General features: G+C 43.1%; 1 protein-coding gene across 4 annotated transcripts in view; it reads right to left on the bottom strand.

Annotated features, from left to right (window-relative positions):
* The window catches only part of MAST4 (microtubule associated serine/threonine kinase family member 4), a 611,899-nt gene that overhangs the window by 253,061 nt on the left and 334,652 nt on the right, over window positions 1-24,186 (bottom strand). For all 4 annotated transcript variants that reach the window (XM_077286460.1, XM_077286468.1, XM_077286501.1 and 1 more), the window contains one exon: window positions 18,043-18,074. In XM_077286460.1, coding sequence (XP_077142575.1) covers window positions 18,043-18,074 — 32 coding nt within the window. The remainder of the gene's footprint in view (window positions 1-18,042; window positions 18,075-24,186) is intronic.

The raw sequence follows: 24,186 nt of genomic DNA, 5'->3' as shown, positions 1-24,186 counted from the left end.
TGATCTAAACTATTTTCTAATATACTTCCATTAAAAATTCCCTATCCTTCCCTAACCACACTATCTAATTGCTTTTCTTTCTTTTTTTTTTTATACTTCCTTTTTGATGATGCTTCGTTTGAGAATCAAAGTGCATTCTGGGATACTCAAAGCGTCATCAGTCACTGCCGCAGAGGCCAGTGACATCACTTGGGGGCAGTGCTGGTCCCTGCACATCAGGTATTCTAACACCACTCTGTTGCCGGATCATTACCACTGACCTGAGCCGGCAACAGAGGCGCGCTGTCATTGTGCACATGGCACAGTGTGCAAGGACTAGCCCAGCCCCCAAAATGATGGTCACAGGTGACACTTCATTACAGGGAGGGGGAAAGCCATATGGCCACAAGTATGTGATATGTATACTTCTGGCTACATTACGACTAGACATGTGGAGCCTCGCTCAATGCACTCGCATTTCGCCGATTCTCTGGGATGAGGAGAAGATCGTCTCCATCTTCTCCATTCTGTCAGTGTGCAGAAATCGCACTCATATGTCATCCGAGTACAGTCAGATGCTTCCAAGGACTCTGACTTACATCGCGCATGGCCATCTGAATATCAGATCAAATTTGGGCATGACGCGATTTGGTCTGAGAAAGAAATCGGATATATATACTCAGCCTCATAGAATAACTTTGGCCCTAACTTTTTGCTGGATCACACTCAGACCAAAAATACGGTGATATACACGAGCCCTTAGAAGGAGTTGTATGTCACCTCATCACCTTTCTCATATGTGCCAGAAAGCCGCATCTAGCTGCAGTATCCAAGCTTATGTGCGGTAGTATTTTCTATTGTATCTAAGGCTACTTTGACACTAGCGTCGGGCTCGGCCCGTCGCAGTGCGTCGGGCCGAGGTTACCGACGCTAGCGTTCTCTGCGCCGCACAACGGGGGCAGCGGATGCATTTTTCCAGCGCATCCGCTGCCCCATTGTGAGGTGCGGGGAGGTGGGGGCGGAGTTCCGGCCGCGCATGCGCGGTCGGAAAAAGCGGACCGTCGGGAGCAAAAAACGTTACATGTAACGTTTTTTGCTCCCGACGGTCCCCCACAACACGGCGCAACCGTCGCACGACGGTTGCGACGTGTGTCAATGCGTCGCAAATGCATCGCTAATGTTAGTCAATGCAGAAAAAACGCATCCTGCAAGCACTTTTGCAGGATGCGTTTTTTCGGCAAAACGACGCATTGCGACGTATTGCAGTTAACGCTAGTGTGAAAGTAGCCTAAGTCTAGGTTCATACTGCCATTTGGAATTCAGTTTCTTTGTTCAATGAAATGGTTTTATTTGTCCCATCATTGACACAAAGTGCCAGACGAACCCCATTAATTATAATCATGTCCGTTATATCAATGTTGTTCTATTTATAGCATTAAAATGACAGTCACCCTAACACCCTATAGTTAATGGGGTTCGTCTGTCGCGATTTGTGTCACATGGATCGAATCAAACTTGCATTGCTGCTTCCTTATTGTGGCTCAAAAACAAGTGTGATCCTAGGCCAAGTCTTTCATATGTCATACCTTCTACCAACACTGTATTGTGTACACTGTATTGTACAATGCCTATACTAGCTAATACCCAACTGTCCTCTGGTCCTGAATGTAACAAATCTTGTCCCCTGCTTACTGTGCACTTTGCATCAGTGATCACTGCAATGATTTAGGAGCAGTTTCCTGTGCAGCTCCTCCTGTGGGAGCCTGCAGCCAAACATCAGATGGAGGTAAAAGCTGACTGAGAACTGGAGAGGGAGCACTGCCGTGGTGACAGCGCTGCTAACACTCCCCGACCTGCCTGCACTGGAGAGGGAGCACTGCAATCCTGACAGCGCTGCTATTACTCCCAACCTGCCTGCACTGGAGAGGGAGTACTGCTGTTCTGATAGCACTGCTAACACTCCCCGACCTGCCTGCACTGGAGAGGGAGCACTGCAATCCTGACAGCGCTGCTATTACTCCCGACCTGCCTGCACTGGAGAGGTAGCACTGCCGTCCTGACAGCGCTGCTAACACTCCCCGACCAGACTGCACCACAGAGGGAGCACTGCCATGTTGACAGCAATGCTAACACTCCCTGACCTGCCTGAGGTGGTGGAATGTAGTATGGAGGAGCAGAGGCACTGTCATATGCACCAGCCATGAATGCCATCCTCATGTCAGCTCTGACACTGCAGATACAAGAGACCTCTACATGTATAGTCACTTGCTATGAATATACTTGGGATAAAAGAAAAAAAAGGTTTGGAACCATGTTAGTCAGTTAAAAAAAAGATTGATAGTATATAAAAATTTGTATTTCTTCAGATACTTTGTTGTACCATGCCTGATGAAAAGACTTAAGAAGTCTCAAAAGCTTGCTTTGTAGTATCATTTCTTTTATTTTTAGTAGCCATTAAAAGGTATCATAAGATTATTATCTTGTTTTTCCCACTGAGAGCAATCTATACTTGGGATGTCCCTTCCTTACAGCAGAGACAGATCAGTTCTATCAGCTCACACAGAGCTGCCCTGCAGTAGAAACAGGAGGCAGTGGGAGACTGGCAGTGACGTGGGGCGTGGGCGGACTACAGAGGTGCCCCGTAATCTATGCAACAAGCACCAAACTATAGAATCAGTGCACGATCCTTTTGTAGAAGATTGCCCACTGCTGAGATTGCAACCAAGACCTAGGCATTGAATTGTAAAGTATGCAAATGAAAATCTCATTCTTAAGAAAGGAGAGGATTTTTAACAAAAGGTCAATTTAAACTCTAAAAATATAAAACTAACTAAGAGAAATAAACAAGGAGAAGAATGTAAAGGTGGTCAACACCCTCGATAGCTGTCGCCTGAGAGCTCGTTCATCTGACAGCCATCTCTACAGGTTCCCTCATACACATTATCACACAGCTCCGCTAATAATTTATGAGTCATCTAGACGAAGAGGGAAAAAAGCTGCTGCCAGAAACCTCTTGTGGCAGCTACTCTCCCCAGAGAACAAAAGAATCCTTCTCTATTATGCTAAAACACGTGCAAGGTATGATGAAAAGGACACAAGTCTGAATAATTTTCAAAGTTGCCATTATTTATTTACTTGTACAATTTTGTTGTCATGTTTACTACAAGAAAAAAAAAAAAGACCACAGATATTTACTAGGCAAATACTTACTGCACACAAAATCCTCCAGAACTGGTATCACCCGTAAGTCCTAAGAAACGATTAAGCAAATTCATGGAGCATCAGCTGGAGATACCAGCCTTTCATGGAGAGATGAAGGATCTTTTCTTGGCTTTATACTCTTGTTGGAATGCTTACTATAAGTAAATAATGGCAGCTTTGAAAAGTATTCAGACTTGTGTCCTTTTCATTATACTTTGCACATGGATCAGTTCTCCTTAATAAATTAACTGCCTTGTTAGGTACTTGGGGTGTTAACTAAACGTTGCGGTCACGTGAGGCACATGAGGTGGACTTGATAGACACCAAGAAGGCCCCTTTCCCAATCTGTCGAGTATTGAAAAAAAAAAACCCGGATCCGGCAAAAGTTGCCGCCGGATTTGTTTTTTTCTTATAGACTTGTATTAGCGACAGATGGCCTCACGTTTCATCCGTTTTTTGACGGTCAAAAACTTCTTTTCCTGCGGCCGGAGAAAACGGACATAGGAACGTGTTTTGTGTCCTTCGAATAAAAGGACAGTGACGAATCTGTCGCCAACCGTCGTTTGCTATAATGGAACCCTATGGCGCCGGATGATGGAATCCGGCGACGGATTCCGTTTTTTTAAACTAAGCATGCATTTTCCATTCTGGGGGTTCTCTCTCTCCCCCCCCCCCTCCTCCCCAGAATCCAATTAGCCAGATGAGCTAGTCGGATCCGGCTAAAAACCTGATCCGTCGCATCAGTTTTTCACAATTTGAGACGGATCCGTTTTTTTCAAAGTTCACCGGATTGAGCGAGACCACTACGTCATCATCACAGGTCATTGCTCGAAAGGCATTCCTGGGAACGGGAACTACCGGCAGCATCGCGAGCATCAGGAAGGCCGCGGGGGACGCCGGAAGGTAAGATTATCACGATTTTTTATTTATTTTTTTTATTATTTTTAACCTGGGTTGTGTTGTGTATGCGTTTTCGCAGCGGAAAAATGCGGCGAAGATGCATACACAAAGTGTGCACCTAGCCTCGACGGATCCGTCAAAAAAACGGACCCAGTGCACCCGTTTTTCCCAATCTGCACAGGATCCGTCTTTTCAACATTTTGACGGATTGTGACGGATTGTGAAAAATGGAAGTGTGAAAGAGGCTTTAGGGTGCTTTCACATTTCATTTAGGCATCCATTCAGTGTCTCACATTGGGGGATTAGGGCGTATACGCCAATGGGGCCATAGACTATAATGGTGACGACAGTGACCGTGCGTTCTGCCGTGCATCATTTTCAGGCTTATACGTCTACTGGAGGCAGACACTCAGATGTAGCAGACTGTATCTAAGTGTCCGGCTAGAGTAGGCGTATAAGTCCGAAAATGATGCACAATAGAGCACATGTTGACTACCGAATACCATTTTGTGGGGGGTTCGGATGCAGGCCCTGTCTAGAGATGAGCAAATTTGATCGGGTCCCTCCTTGTTCGGCAATCTATAGTACCAAATAAGCTGCAGAGGGAACCTAGTTTCCTGGAGCGCTCCAGATAATCAGCTGACTGCCGCAGCAGCTGCATGTGTCACGGCTGTGTGACAGTCACAGCACATGCATGGAGCAGGCTCTCCATGCAAGTGTCATAACTGTCACACTACCGTGACACATTCAGCTGCGGCACCGGACAGCTGATCAGCCGGCGCACTCCATGTATCCGGGTTCCCTCTGCAGCTTACCGTATATACTCGAGTATAAGCCGAGAATTTCAGCCCATTTTTTAGGCTGAAATTGCCCCTCTCGGCTTATACTTGAGTCATTCCCAGAGGTCGGGAGGGGAGGGGGAGCTGTCTAATAATACTCACCTGCTCCCGCCGCGGTCCCTGGACGTCCCTCGTTCTCCGGGCGCTGACAGCTTCTTCCTGTATTGAGCGGTCACATGGTACAACTCATTACAGTAATCAATATGGACCCCACTCCACTCCCATAGGGTTGGAGCCGCATATTCAATACTGTAATGAGCGGTACCATGTGACCGCTCAATACAGGAAGAAGCAGTCGGCGCCCGGAGAACCATGGATATCCAGGGACCGCGGCGGGAGCAGGTGAGTATGGCGGGGGCAGTGCGCTATATTCACCTGTTCCTCGTTCCGTCGGCGCCGCTGTGGAACGGAGGACAGGTGAATATAGCAAGTGCCGGGGGCCTGAGCGACGAGAGGTGAGTATGTGATTTTTTTTTAATTTTTTTTTTAAATATAAGCAACATCATATGGGGCAAATGTCTCTATGGAGCATCTTATGGGGCCATGTGCAGCGTTATATGGGTTAAATACAGTTGTGGCCAAAAGTATTGACACCCCTGCAATTCTGTCAGATAATACTCAGTTTCTTCCTGAAAATGATTGCAATCGCAAATTCTTTGGTATTATTATCTTCATTTAATTTGTCTTAAATGAAAAAAACACAAAAGAGAATGAAGCAAAAAGCAAAACATTGATCATTTCACATAAAACTCCAAAAATGGGCCAGACAAAAGTATTGGCACCCTCAGCCTAATACTTGGTTGCACAACCTTTAGCCAAAATAACTGCGACCAACCGCTTCCGGTAACCATCAATGAGTTTCTTACAATGCTCTGCTGGAATTTTAGACCATTCTTCTTTGGCAAACTGCTCCAGGTCGCTGATATTTGAAGGGTGCCTTCTCCAAACTGCCATTTTTAGATCTCTCCACAGGTGTTCTATGGGATTCAGGTCTGGACTCATTGCTGGCCACCTTAGAAGTCTCCAGTGCTTTCTCTCAAACCATTTTCTAGTGCTTTTTGAAGTGTGTTTTGGGTCATTGTCCTGCTGGAAGACCCATGACCTCTGAGGGAGACCCAGCTTTCTCACACTGGGCCCTATATTATGCTGCAAAATTTTTTGGTAGTCTTCAGACTTCATAATGCCATGCACACGGTCAAGCAGTCCAGTGCCAGAGGCAGTAAAGCAACACCAAAACATCAGGGAACCTCCGCCATGTTTGACTGTAGGGACCGTGTTCTTTTCTTTGAATGCCTCTTTTTTTCTCCTGTAAACTCTATGTTGATGCCTTTGCCCAAAAAGCTCTACTTTTGTCTCATCTGACCAGAGAACATTCTTCCAAAATGTTTTAGGCTTTTTCAGGTAAGTTTTGGCAAACTCCAGCCTGGCTTTTTTATGTCTTGGGGTAAGAAGTGGGGTCTTCCTGGGTCTCCTACCATACAGTCCCTTTTCATTCAGACGCCAACGGATAGTACGGGTTGACACTGTTGTACCCTCGAACTGCAGGGCAGCTTGAACTTGTTTGGATGTTAGTCGAGGTTCTTTATCCAACATCTGCACAATCTTGCGTTGAAATCTCTTGTCAATTTTTCTTTTCCGTCCACATCTAGGGAGGTTAGCCACAGTGCCATGGGCTTTAAACTTTTGATGACACTGCGCACGGTAGACACAGGAACATTCAGGTCTTTGGAGATGGACTTGTAGCCTTGAGATGGCTCATGCTTCCTCACAATTTGGTTTCTCAAGTCCTCAGACAGTTCTTTGGTCTTCTTTCTTTTCTCCATGCTCAATGTGGTCACAGGACAGAGGATGAGTCAACTTTAATCCATGTCAACTGGCTGCAAGTGTGATTTAGTTATTGCCAACACCTGTTAGGTGCCACAGGTAAGTTACAGGTGCTGTTAATTACACAAATTAGAGAAGCATCACATGATTTTTCGAACAGTGCCAATACTTTTGTCCAACTCCTTTTTTATGTTTGGTGTGGAATTATATCCAATTTGGCTTTAGGACAATTATTTTTGTGTTTTTCATTTAAGACAAATTAAATGAAGATAATAATACCAAAGAATTTGTGTTTGCAATCATTTTCAGGAAGAAACTGAGTATTATCTGACAGAATTGCAGGGGTGTCAATACTTTTGGCCACAACTGCATCTCTAAGGAGCATCTTATGGGGCCATGTGCAGCATTATATGGGGGCAAATAATTCTATGGAGCATCTTATGGGGCCATGTGCAGCATTATATGGGGCAAATATTTCTATGGAGCATCTTATGGGGTCATGTGCAGCATTATATGGGGCAAATATCTCTATGGAGCATCTTATGGGGCCATGTGCAACATTATATGGGGGCAAATATCTCTATGGAGCATCTTATGGGGCCATAATCAGCATTTGTGCAGCATTATATGGGGGCAAATATCTCTATGGAGCATCTTATGGGGCCATAATCAGCATTTGTGCAGCATTATATGGTGCAAATGTGTCTATGCATCATCTTATCGGGCCATAATCGGCATTTGTGCAGCATTATATGGGGCAAATGTCTCTATGGAGCATCTTATGGGGTCATAATCAACATTTGTGCAGCATTATATGGGGCATGTTTTAATATGGAGCATCTTATGGGCTCATCATGAACTTTATGGAGCATTATATGGGGCGTATTTTGTATGGAGCATCTTATGGGGCCCATTATGAACTGTATAGAGCATTATATGGGGCTCCTGATTCAATATGGATATTCAAAAACACAACCTACTGATTAATTTTACTTTTATTGGTATCTATTTTTACTTTTGACATTTACCAGTAGCTGCTGCATTTCCCACCCTAGGCTTATACTCAAGTCATTAAGTTTTCCCTGTTTTTGTGGCAAAATTAGGGGTCTTGGCTTGTACTCGGGTCGGCTTATACGGTATTTGGTAAGCGCTATAGCTTGCTGAATAAGGAGGGACCTGATCAAATTCGCTCATCTCTAGGGCCCGTGACGAGACTACAGAATGTGGGCAAAAAACAAAATATGAAAGGAGCAAATGAGGCTTTAATTTGATAGAATGCAAATTAAAACCGATGCACAAAGTGAATGCTAACAATCAGAATGCTGAATGTGAGACGTCCTCCATAAACGATTGCACCCGTATTATACACATACCATAACATTTTCACTGTCTACATTAACATGGGACAACTACCTCTCTAAATATCATTAACTTTCTATCATTTGGTTTATGAGGATATTGTAACTCAATATTGGCATCGGGCATCCAATTTTAAGGTTACAAATCCTGTAAAAACCATGAAAACTAAAATATTGTTCGTACGATCTGCTTGTCCTTTTGTGCAATTTTGCTGGCTTTATGGGTACGATACAATAGACGGACACACTATAGAACACCTGCTGTCTTAAGCTCATGCTGAGACACAAATACGTGGCTTTGCAGTGAAATATAAAATATAAGAACCATTTTATTACTCATTTAGGATTTTCTCTTCACACATCAAATATCTAATACCATACATTTTATCTAGATATCTGTATTAAGAAATTTTTAGAAAATGCTTCCTTGCTTGAACCTTGTATCTCTGATTTATCTTCAAATCTTCATTTTCCTGCACCAGACAAAACAGAACAACACAGAACTAAAGACATCGCTCCTCCAGGAGGCAAGAGCAGCATTACGTATGGGAGTAGATGGGCAAAACTGGTGGAGTTTCATGCAAGATTAAACTCTCAATGAATCATTTCCCCCAACCTCTAATCTAGCCCATATTAGGTTGCTGTACGAGCACAGAGTTTTTCAAGGAATATTTGTAGCATAAACTAAGCGCAAACTATCCAAATCCTTCTAAGAAATGCAAAACTCCTCAAAAACAGAGTTTCTACTCAGTTTCCACTCCAAAATCTCAACCAAAAGACATACTCTTATAGGTATTACTTGTTACATATGTCTAAAGCAATAAGAGAATTAAGTAAGCACATACCCTACAATTTAGAATTCACAATTTGAAGGTAGTAGGCCACCTGGCACTAAGGGGTCCCAAATCAAAAAACATCAAGCAGAGTCAAATACATTGTGGAGAGCACTCGTTTTGGAAGAGGAGAGGTGTAGCCTAGGGTAGATACCCTTACCTCAAGTAGAAAAGTTAAGTGAACACTCTCTAAATTATGCAAAGATGAAGTAATTTATTGAAATACATGATGTGTCATATGAAGATATCACAATGATATATTAGAATAAATATTTAACAAACCATTATTTTTGTGTTTCGACCCTCCTGGTTCTTTGTGCAAGGAGTTATAGATGTGACACTGTTAGAATCCTAAAACATGACTCCATGATGGTGGCTTTAGGGCTTCACATCCTGTACTGGGACAGTCCAGCACAATGTAGCTCGAATTACATTTGTGAGCAAATACCAAAAAATGTCATGTCTACCAATGGCACCCTATTCTCTGCACTGATAAGAACAGGTTCACACTGAACACATTTGACTAATGGGAAAGATCCTAGACACATTGGCATTATGCTGCCAGTAACATCATCCATCATGACCAGTAAGGCGGTGGGTCAGATATAGTTTAGAGAGGCACATCCTCCTTGAGGGGATGCACAAAACTTCTTCTGATAGCCAGCAGTATCCCAATTGTTATTAGGTACTGGAATGAAATCCTCAGAGTCAATGACAAAACATATACTGATGCAGTGGGCCGAGGCTACTGGTGCAGGACAATATCCGGCCTCATTTGGCCAGAGTGTGTAGGCAATTTATGGATGATGAAGGTATTGATGCCTCTTACTGGATTCTGGCCTGGAGTAGGTGAGGAACCATTGAGAACCTCTAGAATTTTATGTATCAGTGCATCCAACAACGCCAAGTAGCACCAACACCCATCCAGGAGCTCACTGAAGCCTTCATTCAGGTCTGGGAGAAGATCCCCAGATGTTGTTGGGAGCGAATACAGGTAAGTGGGGACCATACACATTACTGAATAAGTGATAAAAAAAAAAAAAAAAAACAACCTTAATTTCAACTCTAGGGTGATTTGGAATCCAATCCTCAATTGGTTAATGATTTTAGTCTCTCCAGTGGCCTTTGATATGTCATTTTATTTTCAACAAATTACATGTTCATCGTGATTCGATGTGACTGACGTGATGCTTTCATTTTTTAGTAACATATACACACCTATACACACTTCAATGTCAGAACAAATTATCAAATTACTGGAAATTAATTATAAGGCTACAAAAGGAACTTGAATATATTTGCTGTAAACCACTTCATTTACATCTACCTTGATTTTACACATCTTAACCCTTGAGAGTTTATTGAGTGACATTATTCATTAACAATTAGCAGCTAATTTCATAAGAAAAAATAATTAGCCAAAAATTAGAGTACATGTTATCTGATATAATGAAGTTGATATCAGACGAAGTTCAAGGTTAGCAAGATGTCTGTTCATGAATTTAAAGCCTCACTGAGACGTGCGTCACGTGTGTCACGTACGTACAGGGCCAGTGTTAGGGCAGGCAGACTAGGCAGCTGCCTAGGGCCCCTGCTGCCCTAGGGGCCCCCAGACAGGGTTGGACATACTGCTCTGGGGCCCAGAGATGGAGGGTGGCCCCTCCAGGCAGGCCCGGCATCATGCAGGATGAGGCCCCTTTCACTCCCTCCTGTAATCATGGAACACCCAGTACCGGAGAGAAAGTGGGGCGCAAAGTGCAGGAGTTCAAAGAGGGGGCGTGTCATGCAGGGAGACACGCTAGCCAATGAACGCTTTCCCCACCAGACTGAGGAGAGCGCTCACTGGCTGCCGTCTGTCCTCCTGCATGGCGCGTCCCAATGGTGAGTACTCACCTACAGTCAGGAGCCCCGGCCGCACAGCACACAGGGGACAGCAATGGAGGACGAGCAGGACTTACATTATGTCTTCTGCTTCCTCCACTGTTCTATTAGGAGCAGGCTGCAGCATCTCCTCAATGTGAAGAGATGGGGACGAGCTCACTGCACGGGACAGCATGGCAGCATCAGGGGGCTGATATCAGTGCTGTCTGCTCTGTGCCCCATCCCCCACAGTTGTTTCTGCAGCCTTCTCCAGCTGAACTGTGTGACCTCATCTGATCACCTGATATCACAGATTAGTATGTGTGTATATACAGTATGTATGTGTGCATCTGTGTATGTACAGTATGTGTGCATCTATGTGTATGCTTCTGTCTGTGTGTATCTGTGTATGTATCTGTGTATGTATGTATGTATGTATGGTATATGTGTGTATGTATGGTATATTTGTATGGCTGTGTGTGTATGCCTGTACAGTATATGTGTGTATCTGTGTATGTGCAATAAATTTGCATGTATATATGGTATATGTGTTTATGTGCATGTACATACAGTATATGTGTATGTATAGGTGTGTACGGTATGTGTATATTATATGTGTATATAACTATGTGTGTATGTACGGTACGTGCATGTGCATCTGTATGTATGTACGGTATGTGTATGCATGTACGGTATATGTATGTGTATGTATGGTATATGTATGTGTATTTGTGTGTATGTACGGTGTGTGTATGCATGTAAGGTATATGTATTTGTATGTATGGTATATGTATATCTGTGTGTATGTACGATATATGTAGGCACGGTATGTGTGACTGTACGGTATATGCATGCGTATATACGGTATGTGTATGTATGATGGTATATGTATGTGTTTGCATATACTGTATTTGTATCTGCATCTGTGTGTATGTAAGGTATGTGTGTATGTATGTACAGTATGTGTACCTGTGTATGTACAGTGTATGTATGTATATATATATATATATATATATATATATATATATACGGTATATGTGTGTATGTATGTACGGTATATGTAGAGCAGATACCAGACATATGGTATATAAAATATATATATTTTTTAGAGCTGTGGGGGCCCTGTGATTGCTATGTACGCCCCTGCTTGTAGGGCAGTAAAAATGAGGGCAGTCTGACTTGTTTCTCGGACCCGAGGCTCCAGGGTCCCATTGCCAGATTGCAATCATCATAAGCAGCGTACCGGGCAGGGAGGGGGGCCCAGACACATTTCTTAAACAGGGGCCCTAAGCTGTCAGTGTCCGCCCCTGCCCCCAGCCAGTGGTTTGTCGCTAACAGCGGCACACCATGCAGCTGCTATGGGGCCCGTGAGTCAGGCCCCATAGCCTGCCCGGTGCCAGTGAAACAGCAGCAGTGGAGCAGTGGGTGACAGGAGGCAAAAGTCGGCAGCTGTGGCTAAAGCCTGTGCCCGCTGTTAAAGAGAAATTCATATTCACTGCTCCCCACGCCAATAGTCCCTCCCACTACTATGCACTGAATCCGGCGCCGAGAGATGGGTGGGACTATAGAAGTGGAGAGCAGTGAATATTCATTTCACTTTAATAGCGGGCACAGTAGCGGCAGCTGCAGGCTTCCTGTTGCTGGGCAATCACATGTGCCCGCTATTAAAGGAAATGAATATTCACTGCTCTCCACGACCACGAATATGGAAAGTATCAGTGAGCGAGTGAGTACGTGGTGGTCATAATACTGTAGGACTGAATTATATTCTATGGGCGACTGCATTATATTCTATGTGGGGGTTGTGTTATACTATATGAGGACTGCATTATACGGGAAGAAGAAGAAGAGGGAAGAAGGAATCAATATCACCATTACACACTGAACGGGAAACCACTGGGTAAATCTGACAGGGAGAAGGACTTGGGGATCCTAGTTAATGATAAACTTACCTGGAGCAGCCAGTGCCAGGCAGCAGCTGCCAAGGCAAACAGGATCATGGGGTGCATTAAAAGAGGTCTGGATACACATGATGAGAGCATTATACTGCCTCTGTACAAATCCCTAGTTAGACCGCACATGGAGTACTGTGTCCAGTTTTGGGCACCGGTGCTCAGGAAGGATATAATGGAACTAGAGAGAGTACAAAGGAGGGCAACAAAGTTAATAAAGGGGATGGGAGAACTACAATACCCAGATAGATTAGCGAAATTAGGATTATTTAGTCTAGAAAAAAGACGACTGAGGGGCGATCTAATAACCATGTATAAGTATATAAGGGGACAATACAAATATCTCACTGAGGATCTGTTTATACCAAGGAAGGTGACGGGCACAAGGGGGCATTCTTTGCGTCTGGAGGAGAGAAGGTTTTTCCACCAACATAGAAGAGGATTCTTTACTGTTAGGGCAGTGAGAATCTGGAATTGCTTGCCTGAGGAGGTGGTGATGGCGAACTCAGTCGAGGGGTTCAAGAGAGGCCTGGATGTCTTCCTGGAGCAGAACAATATTGTATCATACAATTATTAGGTTCTGTAGAAGGACGTAGATCTGGGGATTTATTATGATGGAATATAGGCTGAACTGGATGGACAAATGTCTTTTTTCGGCCTTACTAACTATGTTACTATGTTACTCTATGGAGGACTATGGGGAGTGTATTATACTCTATGGAGGACTATGGGAAGTGTATTATACTCTATGGAGGACTATGGGGAGTGTATTATACTTTATGGAGGACTATGGGGAGTGTATTATACTCTATGGAGGACTATGGGAAGTGTATTATACTCTATGGAGGAATATGGGAAGTGTATTATACTCTATGGAGGACTATGGGGAATTTATTATACTATATGGAGGACTATGGTGAGTGTATTATACTATATGGAGGACTATGGCGAGTCTATTATACTATATGGAGGACTATGGGGAGTCTATTATACTATATGGAGGACTAGAGGGAGTGCAAAATACTGCAGATTCATCATGTAATTGGATTGGTTTTGCCGGAACAAAAATCATTGTTCTCATCAGCACATCGCCCAGTGAAAACTGCAGATATGCTGGTAAGATGATACTGTATAGGGACAGATTGATCTACTAGTGATTATTCTGTCCCCGTCATTATTCCTCATCCGGTGTAAAGAGGCTGGGAAACAAGTGGCGAATGACTTCAATATTGTTGATCACACTCGTTTAGTGGTCTGAAATCAGCGCATGTAGCTACAACCAAAATGTTTCTGTGTGATGTGCAATATTTTAGTATTTGGGGCCTCATTTTAAACTTTTTGCCTGGGGCCCCACTGTATGTTTTCACTGAGAGAACACATACTTTATGTAGTCTATGGCGAAAGAGAAGGACAATCCGCTCACCTGTCTGGTGCACAGCATTAGCACTCTTCGAACAATTTAGGCTACTTTCACACTAGCGTCGTATGACGCACAACGAATTGCATCGTTGCGACGTACCGACGCAAGCAGTGAAAGCGCCGCACAACGGGGGCCGCGGATGCTGTATTTCAACGCATCCGCTGCCCCATTGTGAGGTGCAGGGAGGCGGGGGCGGAGTTCCGGCCACACATGCGTGGTCGGAAAAGACGGTCTCGACGCACCAAAAAACGTTACAAGCAACGTTTTTTGGTGGGGACGGACCGACGCAACACGACGCAACCGTCGCATGACGGTTGCGACGTGTGGCAATGCGTCGCACTGCGTCGCTAATGCAAGTCTATGGAGAAAAACGCATCCTGCAAGCACTTTTGCAAGATGCGTTTTTTCTACAAAACGACGTGCAATGCACAACGCTAGTGTGAAAGTAGCCTTAAAGGGTGGGAAAAGTCAGCGTTATTTTCATGACATTACATCTATTTTACATGCTGTTTTTCTCAGCCTCTTATGTTTTTAATATGATCTATAAAAGCATTTAATTTTTTATTAACGAGTGCTGGCTCATACTTGGATCCTCTACATAATCTATGTGGCTTTTCAACTTGGAAGAAGCTTGAGAAACCGTCAGTTTTTGTAGCATACAGTAAAAACTGATCAAACACTAATGGTAAAAACGGATACATAGACCAAGAATTGATGAAAATCTGATACGGCACACTAAAAAAAAACGGACTTCTGGATGAGGAGTTATCAAGAAGAAAAAAAAATAGAATGCAGCTTATTAACTGGGGATCTAGCTTCACTGATTATTTTATAACATTTAGAGGGAATCTGTCAGCAGGTTTTTGCTACATCATCTGAGAGCATCATGATATAGGAAAAGAGAAGCTGAATCCAACGATGTATCACTTAAATTACTGGGTCCAGCTGTTCTGACACAATCAGAGCTTTTAGATTTAGAACTAAGCAGAGCTGTGAATGCTAACCCCGCCCCCACCAGAGTGTGTACAAAGTCTATAGACAGTGAGCTGCTTATCACAGGAGGGGGCGTTGCCATGCTACATGTTAATCTCTTAGTGATAAATCCTTCACAGTTCATAAACAACAGCACGCACTTTGACAAGTGACACATCCCTGAATTCTGTGTCTCAGCCTCTATCTCCTGCTGTCTTCAGATTACATAGCAAACACCTGCTGACAGATTCCCTTTAAACTAAACTTAGAAAAAAGATTCCATCATATGGAATACAAAATAGTCCTATTATAAAATTTAACTCTGAGGGTGAGTGGTCATAGTTGGAGGCTGGAAACTTGTAAAATGCTGTCTGCGGTAGTCTGAAGCACACCCCGTCTCATCATTGGTTAAATCTGCTGCTATCTCCCTCCCCGGAGCAGTTCTGCTTCTTCAGATTGGTTACGGTGTGTAAACACTGTTATGGGAGGAAGAAAGTCAGTTCATGGGAGGGGACTTCTATTACAGGAGGATAGAAGGATTAGAAAACAACTGAACCAGCAGTGGTAAAAGAAAACCATCCGATAAGAGATATACACAGAGACAAATAATTTGCAGTAAGGGAGGCTTAATAGTCGCTTTAAACTCAGGATACAAGGATGAATTCATAATCCTATAATAGTATTTATTCCAATATATTGCTGTAAAACTAGCACTTTATGAGATCTTTATGTCATAACTATTTAGAAATGAAACAATGGCTTTAGTAGGGGAATAAATCATCTTTTGTCAGCTATGAAAAGAAAAATTATGTTATCAATCTTTTGGCTTATCACAGTCATGAACAAATATTATTGAGGCTACTATTTGTCATCGGTATCATCCAGACGCCGCTCGTATCTCTTACTATGACAGCACAGCAGGCCATATCCTACTCACACCAGCAGACGCCAGTCATAAAATCATCTCCACAATGTGACTGGAGAATGACAGTCGTCGTATTTCTCAATATATAAAAGTACGGATAATAAAATCACCACAAACCTATTTATCCACCACCAGTAGAATGCAACCTAGACGCAGTATTTGTAAACTGCTTATTACGCATGTTATCAGCTATATCAGAATAACAATAATAAAGTAAGAATGGTTTATAGTATCGCAGGTTTGTTATATAAAAAGTGCAATCCTCCTCAATTTTAGGGCTCGTTTAGACAAGTGTATAATAAGTCCATGTATGCTGTGGACAGCACAAGGACCCATCGTAGCTGGTGCTACTTAAGCCTTTTTATGAACCAGACAATGTAAAGGCATCGGACACCCGGAGCTGCACAATGAGGCAGTCACCGGCTATTTGCCAACACATCCGGCCTTTGACCCTGGAAGCAAAGAGCTGCAACGTAAAGTGTAACCCTATTACTGCTTTGCCATGATTTAACTAAAACATGAGTAAACGTTTTAATGACTTTTCAGAATAAGTAGTCATGGCTATGTACAGGTGCAATAACACTAATTTAGGTCATTATAACACTTGTATCCTGCACTTTTCTCTTTTGCAGTCTCTCGGTTTCAAATGTCCCAAAGCTAATGAGTAGAGACCGTCAGCTATCATGTCTCCCAAGCATAGCACAAAAAGAAAAGAGGAGACCCTGATCCCCCTATCTCTCTGTAGCAGCAAAAGAACAGCAATACTGAGAAGTGTAGCTGTAAATCCAGTATTAAGGTGAGAAGTCATTTACACCAAACAACAGAAGTCTGTGTGATCCTCTGCCCCTATCTTTCTCCAGCTGCTCCCCCCTCCCCATCTCAAAGGGGATGTATCACAAGGCTTTTGCTATCCCATCTGAGAACAGTATAATATAGGGGCAGAATCCCTGATTCCAGTAATGTGTCACTTACTGCGCTGCTTTATGTCATTTTGATAAAATGACTGTTTTAGCTGCTGCTCATCTAGCAGTTCTCTGAATGCCGAGCTCTGTATATCGCCTCACACACCGACTGCCCTTTGGCAGCTTTCTGCGCACAATGCACATCAGTGGTGGGCTTCATGAATATGGAGGACTATATGGCAGTTTACTTGTCCTTCTGTGATAATCACCTACTGATAAAACACGGATTTCATAAAAACACACTAAGCAGCTCAGAAAGTGATACATCGCTGGAATCCGGGTCTCTGTCTTTAGAGAAGGCTAAAACAAGTTCTAAAAGACATAAGGAAGTTATAAAACATATGTACAGCAAGTAATTTTGAAATTACTTTGCGTATGTTCGTTATTCCAGGAGGAATCCACCTAAATAAAACACCGGACATACCCTAAAACGTTGCACGCTGTTTATGGATTAGGGCATCCTTTCAAAAAATCTGCCAACTAGAAAATGTTTTCGACCACGAATTTTCAGAACAATAAAATAAATAAAAATGTCCTAGCCTTACCCGGACAACACAACGTCTCCATTGATCATAGACCGAACAACGCTATGGAGCTGTAGACTTATTTTACATTTCTATGAGATACAATGATCGGATTCTATATCTTGCAGTTAATACTCGGCTTTATATTGTGACATACAGCCATAAATAAGAACCAGAATTTCTTGCATCTTTCCGGCTAATTGTGAAGGAGACTCAGAGGACAGAAGTCAATCAATAAAAGCACAAATTACAATGCAAACACGAGAGCGGCCCGCGCTGCGCTGCTCATCATATCTCCGCCATGCGCCAATTCTGGCCCCTATAAAACATGTAAGGCAAATACTAATCAACAGGAGCTGCAATATTGAACTTTGCATACAGTGTGTGTTTTGTAACCCGGCAGCCAATATCAGCCCCATGAATAAAACATCAATATGACTTCAATGTCAGTCTGCGCTGGAAACATTACAGCAAATGCAGCTCATTTACTCACAAGCTTCCCCGTCTTGGAAGGCTCAGTTCTTTCTGAAAGAGAACAAAGTACATATTCTGTTAAAATGGGGAAGACTCCAACATCTGCATAAAGCGAATGAAAGATACATATCCTTAAAGTACACAGTGATTTACAACATGTTGGGAGAAATTTTAATCTGACGGCATCTTATTAGAAAAGCAATATATTGGACATTATACAGTACATCGTGAGATAACAGAGCAGATGGCTTGTCGCACCTAGGTCGGCTTCCACAACAAAATCCATAACACGCACATTGTTGCTGTTAAGTTTCAATTTTTTTGTGCACTAAATCAATATTGATACAATTAGAATAAATTCACACCGAGCACATTTCTTGCAGAATTTTTTTTTTGCAAATTTCCAGTTTATCTGCAGAAAACCAAGTGTATCCCCATTGAAATGAAGCAAACTAATCTACAACTGCAGATAATTCTGCAATAGATCCACCATGTGGGAATTTACAATTAGGGTATTTTTATATGGGCAGATAAACTGCTGCAATGAGCGCGGATCGGAAATATGGGAAGTGATCACCTCTCGTTTTACATTTGGCAATCATCATGAATGAGCAACTTGGATAAGGAAGAATTATAATTCCTATGATCAATCACCCCCCATAAAGTTTGCAATTCTGTTGGCAGGACATTTTTGTTTATATGGGTGAAGGAGCTGCCAAAAATTGGTGTATTTATGCCCACAAAAAAAACATGAATTTAGTTAAAAAAAACAAAACAAAACAAAAAAAAAACAACAAAGTATTTTTCTCTGCAGACCAATGTGTAAAAGTTGATTTGCAAGTTACCATAATTATGTACTAATTAGATTTCTAAAGTGCACAGAGCCTGTAAGACAGCAGAAAGTGTCCCTACAGCTCTGTAGTAGATCAAGGGGCTTAACGGTGATAACTTATTGAACGGAGGGGATCCGCAATGTTCAGCAGATCACTTTTATCCCTGTCATAATGGCGCAGCAGTGCATATGCTCTACTACGGCTCCATTCATTCCTAATGAGACTGTCTAGCGTTGCACTTGGGTTTTTCCAGTAGCTCCACAGAGAATGATTGGAGCGGTGATCGGGCAATTGACCCGTTACTCCATTTTGTAACAGGAATGAAAATTCCCGGTTCTGCTGATTGGTGTGGACCCCAGCGGTTCGACCTCCACCAATCAGTAAGATATCATCTATCATGTGGATGGGTGATGACATGTTTTCATAGGACAATATCTTTATATTCATGTGTCCTGATAGCGTATCTCAGCATGGCACAATATTGCCAACATGGAGACCCCAAATTTAATACTTCATCTGCCATTTGAGATCAGCACTGGGATATACAGAAGAGGCTCACAGGTTACTGCATGGCGCCATACAGCAGTTCTTTACAACTCGGGGTGGGTATATGGATGCAAAATATGGCGGCGTACAAGAGGCCTATCAAGTATGAGGCTTCTACTCTTTCCAAAACTAAATATTCTCAAGTTACTTCTCTGCATACGAAGACTTTTACAACAGTCAGTAAATACGTTATTCTAACAGATGCAGCATTGTGTAGACCAACACACCGTCACTATACCATCATTCAGAAACATGTCGTTAGATGCGGAGCTGCAGTTTTCTTTGCCACGTAGAGATGAGCAAAAAAATTTGGCCCTGGTGCAGCAGCCACATCAGAAGTCCAGGGTCACCGGACCAAAGCTCTGAACCAGGTAGCCCACCGTGACACTGACAATCACACTGCAGTGGCCCCTAATCAAGAAAGGTTGGTGTTAGACCATGGTCCTGAAAATGTGTGTGGTTAGAAAATGACATGGCATAGAGCAAATAACCAGAAAACTTTGTAACACATTCAAAAGATGGAAGAGAAAAATATAAACTGAATATAAACACAAGTTCACATCATTTACCAAAATGTATTATCACCTTTTTCGTAGAGCTTCAGACTACAGTTTATAAAAAGAACATAATCAGACATACAACCAAGGACAAAATGATCCGTTATCACCACACTCTGTGTGACTGCAGACGTATGAATCCCCCCAGAACACGCACTGTGGGGACCCGCCGGTTTCTGACCTGGGGTCCGAGGGTATTTATCAGTCATATATACCGCAGCCAGTGGGCGTGGCCTCGCTCCATACACTTGTATGGCGTGAGGCTGTGCCCTCTAGTAGGACATGCCCACTGGCCAGCCGCGTCTCTAGATGGGGCGCGGCCTCAGTTCAATACAACTGTATGGAGCGAAGCCATGCCCACTGCCCATGGGTACGTATAACTCATACATACCCTCTGATCCCGGGTCTGAAACTGGTGAATCCCTGCAGCGCACACACACAGTGCATGCGCTGGGGGGATTCATAAGTCTGCAGTCACACAGAGTGGCGGCTGACCTATCGGATTTGACCGGACAACTCTAAAGAGTTCCCGTGCTCCACTTTTATTTTATTTTAACTCCACCATATGGTCCCAGTGATTTGGGCCTTTTTATGTAGGGTTAACTTTCATGTTTTTTTTTTACTAAGGGGGCGGTGCTCAGATTCCTTGGGGGCGTTTCTTTAAGCTATTGTCATCATTACCGTTTATGCCACTCCTCCTTGATAATGACCATAAAAAGTTGCACATAAAAAGGCTACTTTTTCTGGAATTGTATGGCATATTAAAGAATAATAAAAAAACAAAAACGCATACTCTATTCCCTAGCAGGAATAAAACCACAACAAAATGTGGCCACTAAAATTTTTAGCAATTAATTACTCTACATTTATTTTGGCACTTAAACTCTCTAATTCATAGGGTAAAGTCCCAATAATTAATACATTTGTTGAATAAATTCAGCTCTATTTATCCAGTTGTGGCCATTTTGCTACCAAGTATTCAGATTTCTGAAAGCGCCATTCAAAATGATGGAACGGTGACAGACATGTTCGCAATAAGTCTTAAAACTGAATATATTTCCTATATTTTTTAATAAATTAAAATCAGATCGTGAAGCATTCCTTTTGGCTGCTTATATTTTCTGATCATTGCTTTTGAATTCTATTTTCTGTACATGGTTATTGTGGAGGCCATCATGCAGAAGAAGACGCAGCATTTAGAGTTATGGTCTTTTCTGCAGCATCATAGTCATAGGAAGCAACAGACTGCAGATGCTCATTAACGTCTACGGGAAAGTTTTCTAGGCATGCTACACGTCACTACAGACCAGTAAGCAATATTTTAGATTTTTTGAATTAGTGTTGAAGAAAATAAAAAATATATATATTAACAAAGATACCTGATTCTCATGATAGGTAACTTTCTGTTGATAAATTTCTTTTAAAACATGTGAACTATAGGAAGAGGTCTCAAGCTCTTTGCAAAATGGTAGCCTGGGTCACTCCAGCTCTATTCCCCACCCAGTGCCGCCTTCTCCTGCTTGACTTCACAGCCTATTTGCTGAGTGACTAAAGGGAAAGGAGCGGTCAATTAGGCAGAAGGAAGTGGTGCTGGCTGAGTAATAGATCTGGAGTGACAGGCTTCAGATCTACCATATACAGTTGCATATCCCTTCAAACTATGAAATGGACAGGCGGCAGCCACATAAAGGTATTGATGGACTTCTCTTTGAAAAATCTACATGTACATATAAATAGTTTGAGGAGTGACATCCTGCTGACAGATTCCCTATAACTAGGACATAGAACTCCCGCATACACAAGTACACGCTGGGCAGATCATCTCCAATGAAAACTAAGGAGAGGCATGTAATATCCAATATGCCCCATCTTTTTTCCCACATCTCCTGTTGGGGAAAGAACAAGGTTCAGACTACTCCATTACACATCTGATCATCATTTTGTCTTGAAATCAGTGGGTTTGACCAACGTTAATGTGTATGGGCACTACTAGGGTATGCGCACATGAGGTTTGTTTTTTCCTGGCAGCGTCAACTCGAAACCCGCCTGAAAAAGTGTTCAGAAAATGCTCAAAAGAACAAGCATATGCGTTTCTATGTAAAAGTCACTAGCTAGTCATACGCTCAGGCTTTAGAGTCTTTTAACCCTTTCACAATCTTTGTTGTAAATTTATTTAATATATAGAAAAATAAGGCTTTTAGGCTGTGTGCACACATAGCGTTTTTATCGCGGTTTTCTCGCGGTTTTTCGCTATAAAAACGCTATAAAACCGCGAAAAAAACGCTAACATTAAGCATCCTATCAATTATAATGGAAACCGCAAATTATGTGCACATACTGAGTATTTTTCCGCAGCGGAAAAGATTCGCGGTAAAATACGCAGCATGTTCATTAATTTGCGGAATCGCGGCGATTCCGTGCTCATAGACTTGTATTGTACCGCTTGAATTCCGCAAATCTATAAAAAAAATGCGGAATTCAAGCAGATTTGCGGAGGTACACAGTGCGGCCTACCGGAAGTCACATAGCCATCCCATCATGCCAGGAGCATCCCATAATCCAGGAAGATAATATCCGTCTTCCTGGATGATGGCTGCCAGCATGGACTGGTATGACCGGATGGCGCTGGATGTGCCTTTTATGATTAGTGTGGTAAGTGTCTATGTGTGTCTTTTGTGTGTGTTCGTGTGTGTGGTGTATGTGTGTTGTCAGACATAGGCCGATGAGACTACTACTACTCCCATCGGCCTATGTCTATTCCCTATAGTAGCAGCAGGCTCAGCTCGATGGGAGCAGTATTTCCCATCGAACTGTTCCTGCGTGCAAAAAAACACTTTTTTTTTATATCCACGATGCCCCTCCCCCTCCCCCTCCCTATAAAGTTTCATTGGTGGCCAGTGGCCCGTATTAACCCCCCCCACCCCACCCCTATAAACATTCATTGGTGGCCAGTGGCCTGTATTAACCCCCCCACCCCACCCCTATAAACATTCATTGGTGGCCAGTGGCCCGTATTAACCCCCCCCACCCCACCCCTATAAACATTCATTGGTGGCCAGTGGCCTGTATTAACCCCCCCACCCCACCCCTATAAACATTCATTGGTGGCCAGTGGTTACCTGTGAAAATAAAATATACATACCTGTCCCCGCCGATCGCCACCTCAAATAAATAAAAAAATAAAAAACCCATACTCACCTATACGCCCAATTCCACGAATCCCTCGTCAGAAAAAATAGTAAAAAAACAAACCACAACATATACCTACCCTCCGCAGCATCCAAATAAACGAGTGTCCCACGATGATCTACAGTTTAGAGCAGCCACATAACATGCGGCTGCTCTAAACCGCGGCCGCCGATACAATGAACGGGATCGTAAAGCGATCTCGTTCATTGTATACTGAGTTCTCCCGAAGGCAGCTCGTTCAGTGTTCACTGCGGCTGCGCGGACTCACCGGCTCACCGGAGCCAGAACAGTTACTTGCCGTCAAATAAAAACATTGTGAAAAACCTGTTGTGATCATTTAATTAAAATACTTTTTCCAGACTGTGTGTTTTTTTTTAACCCTTTACTAGTATTGGATTAATAATGGATAGGTGTCATAATTGACGCCTCTCCATTATTAATCTGGCTTAATGTCACCTTACAATAGCAAGGTGGCATTAACCCTTCATTACCCCATATCCCACCGCTACAGGGAGTGGGAAGAGAGTGGCCAAGTGCCAGAATAGGCGCATCTTCCAGATGTGCCTTTTCTGGGGTGGCTGGGGGCAGATGTTTGTAGCCACGGGGGGGCCAATAACCATGGACCCTCTCCTGGCTATTAATATCTGCCCTCGGTCACTGGCTTTACTACTCTGGCGGAGAAAATTGCGCGGGAGCCCACGCCATTTTTTTCCCCCATTAACCCTTTAATTGCCTGTAGCTATTAAATTTTAAGGGTTAAAGGCAAATTAAGGGTTAAATGGCAGAAAAAAATGGCGTGGGCTCCCGCGCAATTTTCTCCGCCAGAGCGGTAAAGCCAGTGACCGAGGGTAGATATTAATAGCCAGGAGAGGGTCCATGGTTATTGGCCCCCCCGTGGCTTAAAAACATCTGCCCCCAGCCACCCCAGAAAAGGCACATCTGGAAGATGCGCCTATTCTGGCACTTGGCCACTCTCTTCCCACTCCCTGTAGCGGTGGGATATGGGGTAATGAAGGGTTAATGCCACCTTGCTATTGT

This window comes from Ranitomeya variabilis, chromosome 1 (assembly GCF_051348905.1).
Source record: "Ranitomeya variabilis isolate aRanVar5 chromosome 1, aRanVar5.hap1, whole genome shotgun sequence".
Taxonomy (NCBI): Eukaryota; Metazoa; Chordata; class Amphibia; order Anura; family Dendrobatidae; genus Ranitomeya; species Ranitomeya variabilis.
This window is presented reverse-complemented; position numbering and strand designations above follow the sequence as displayed.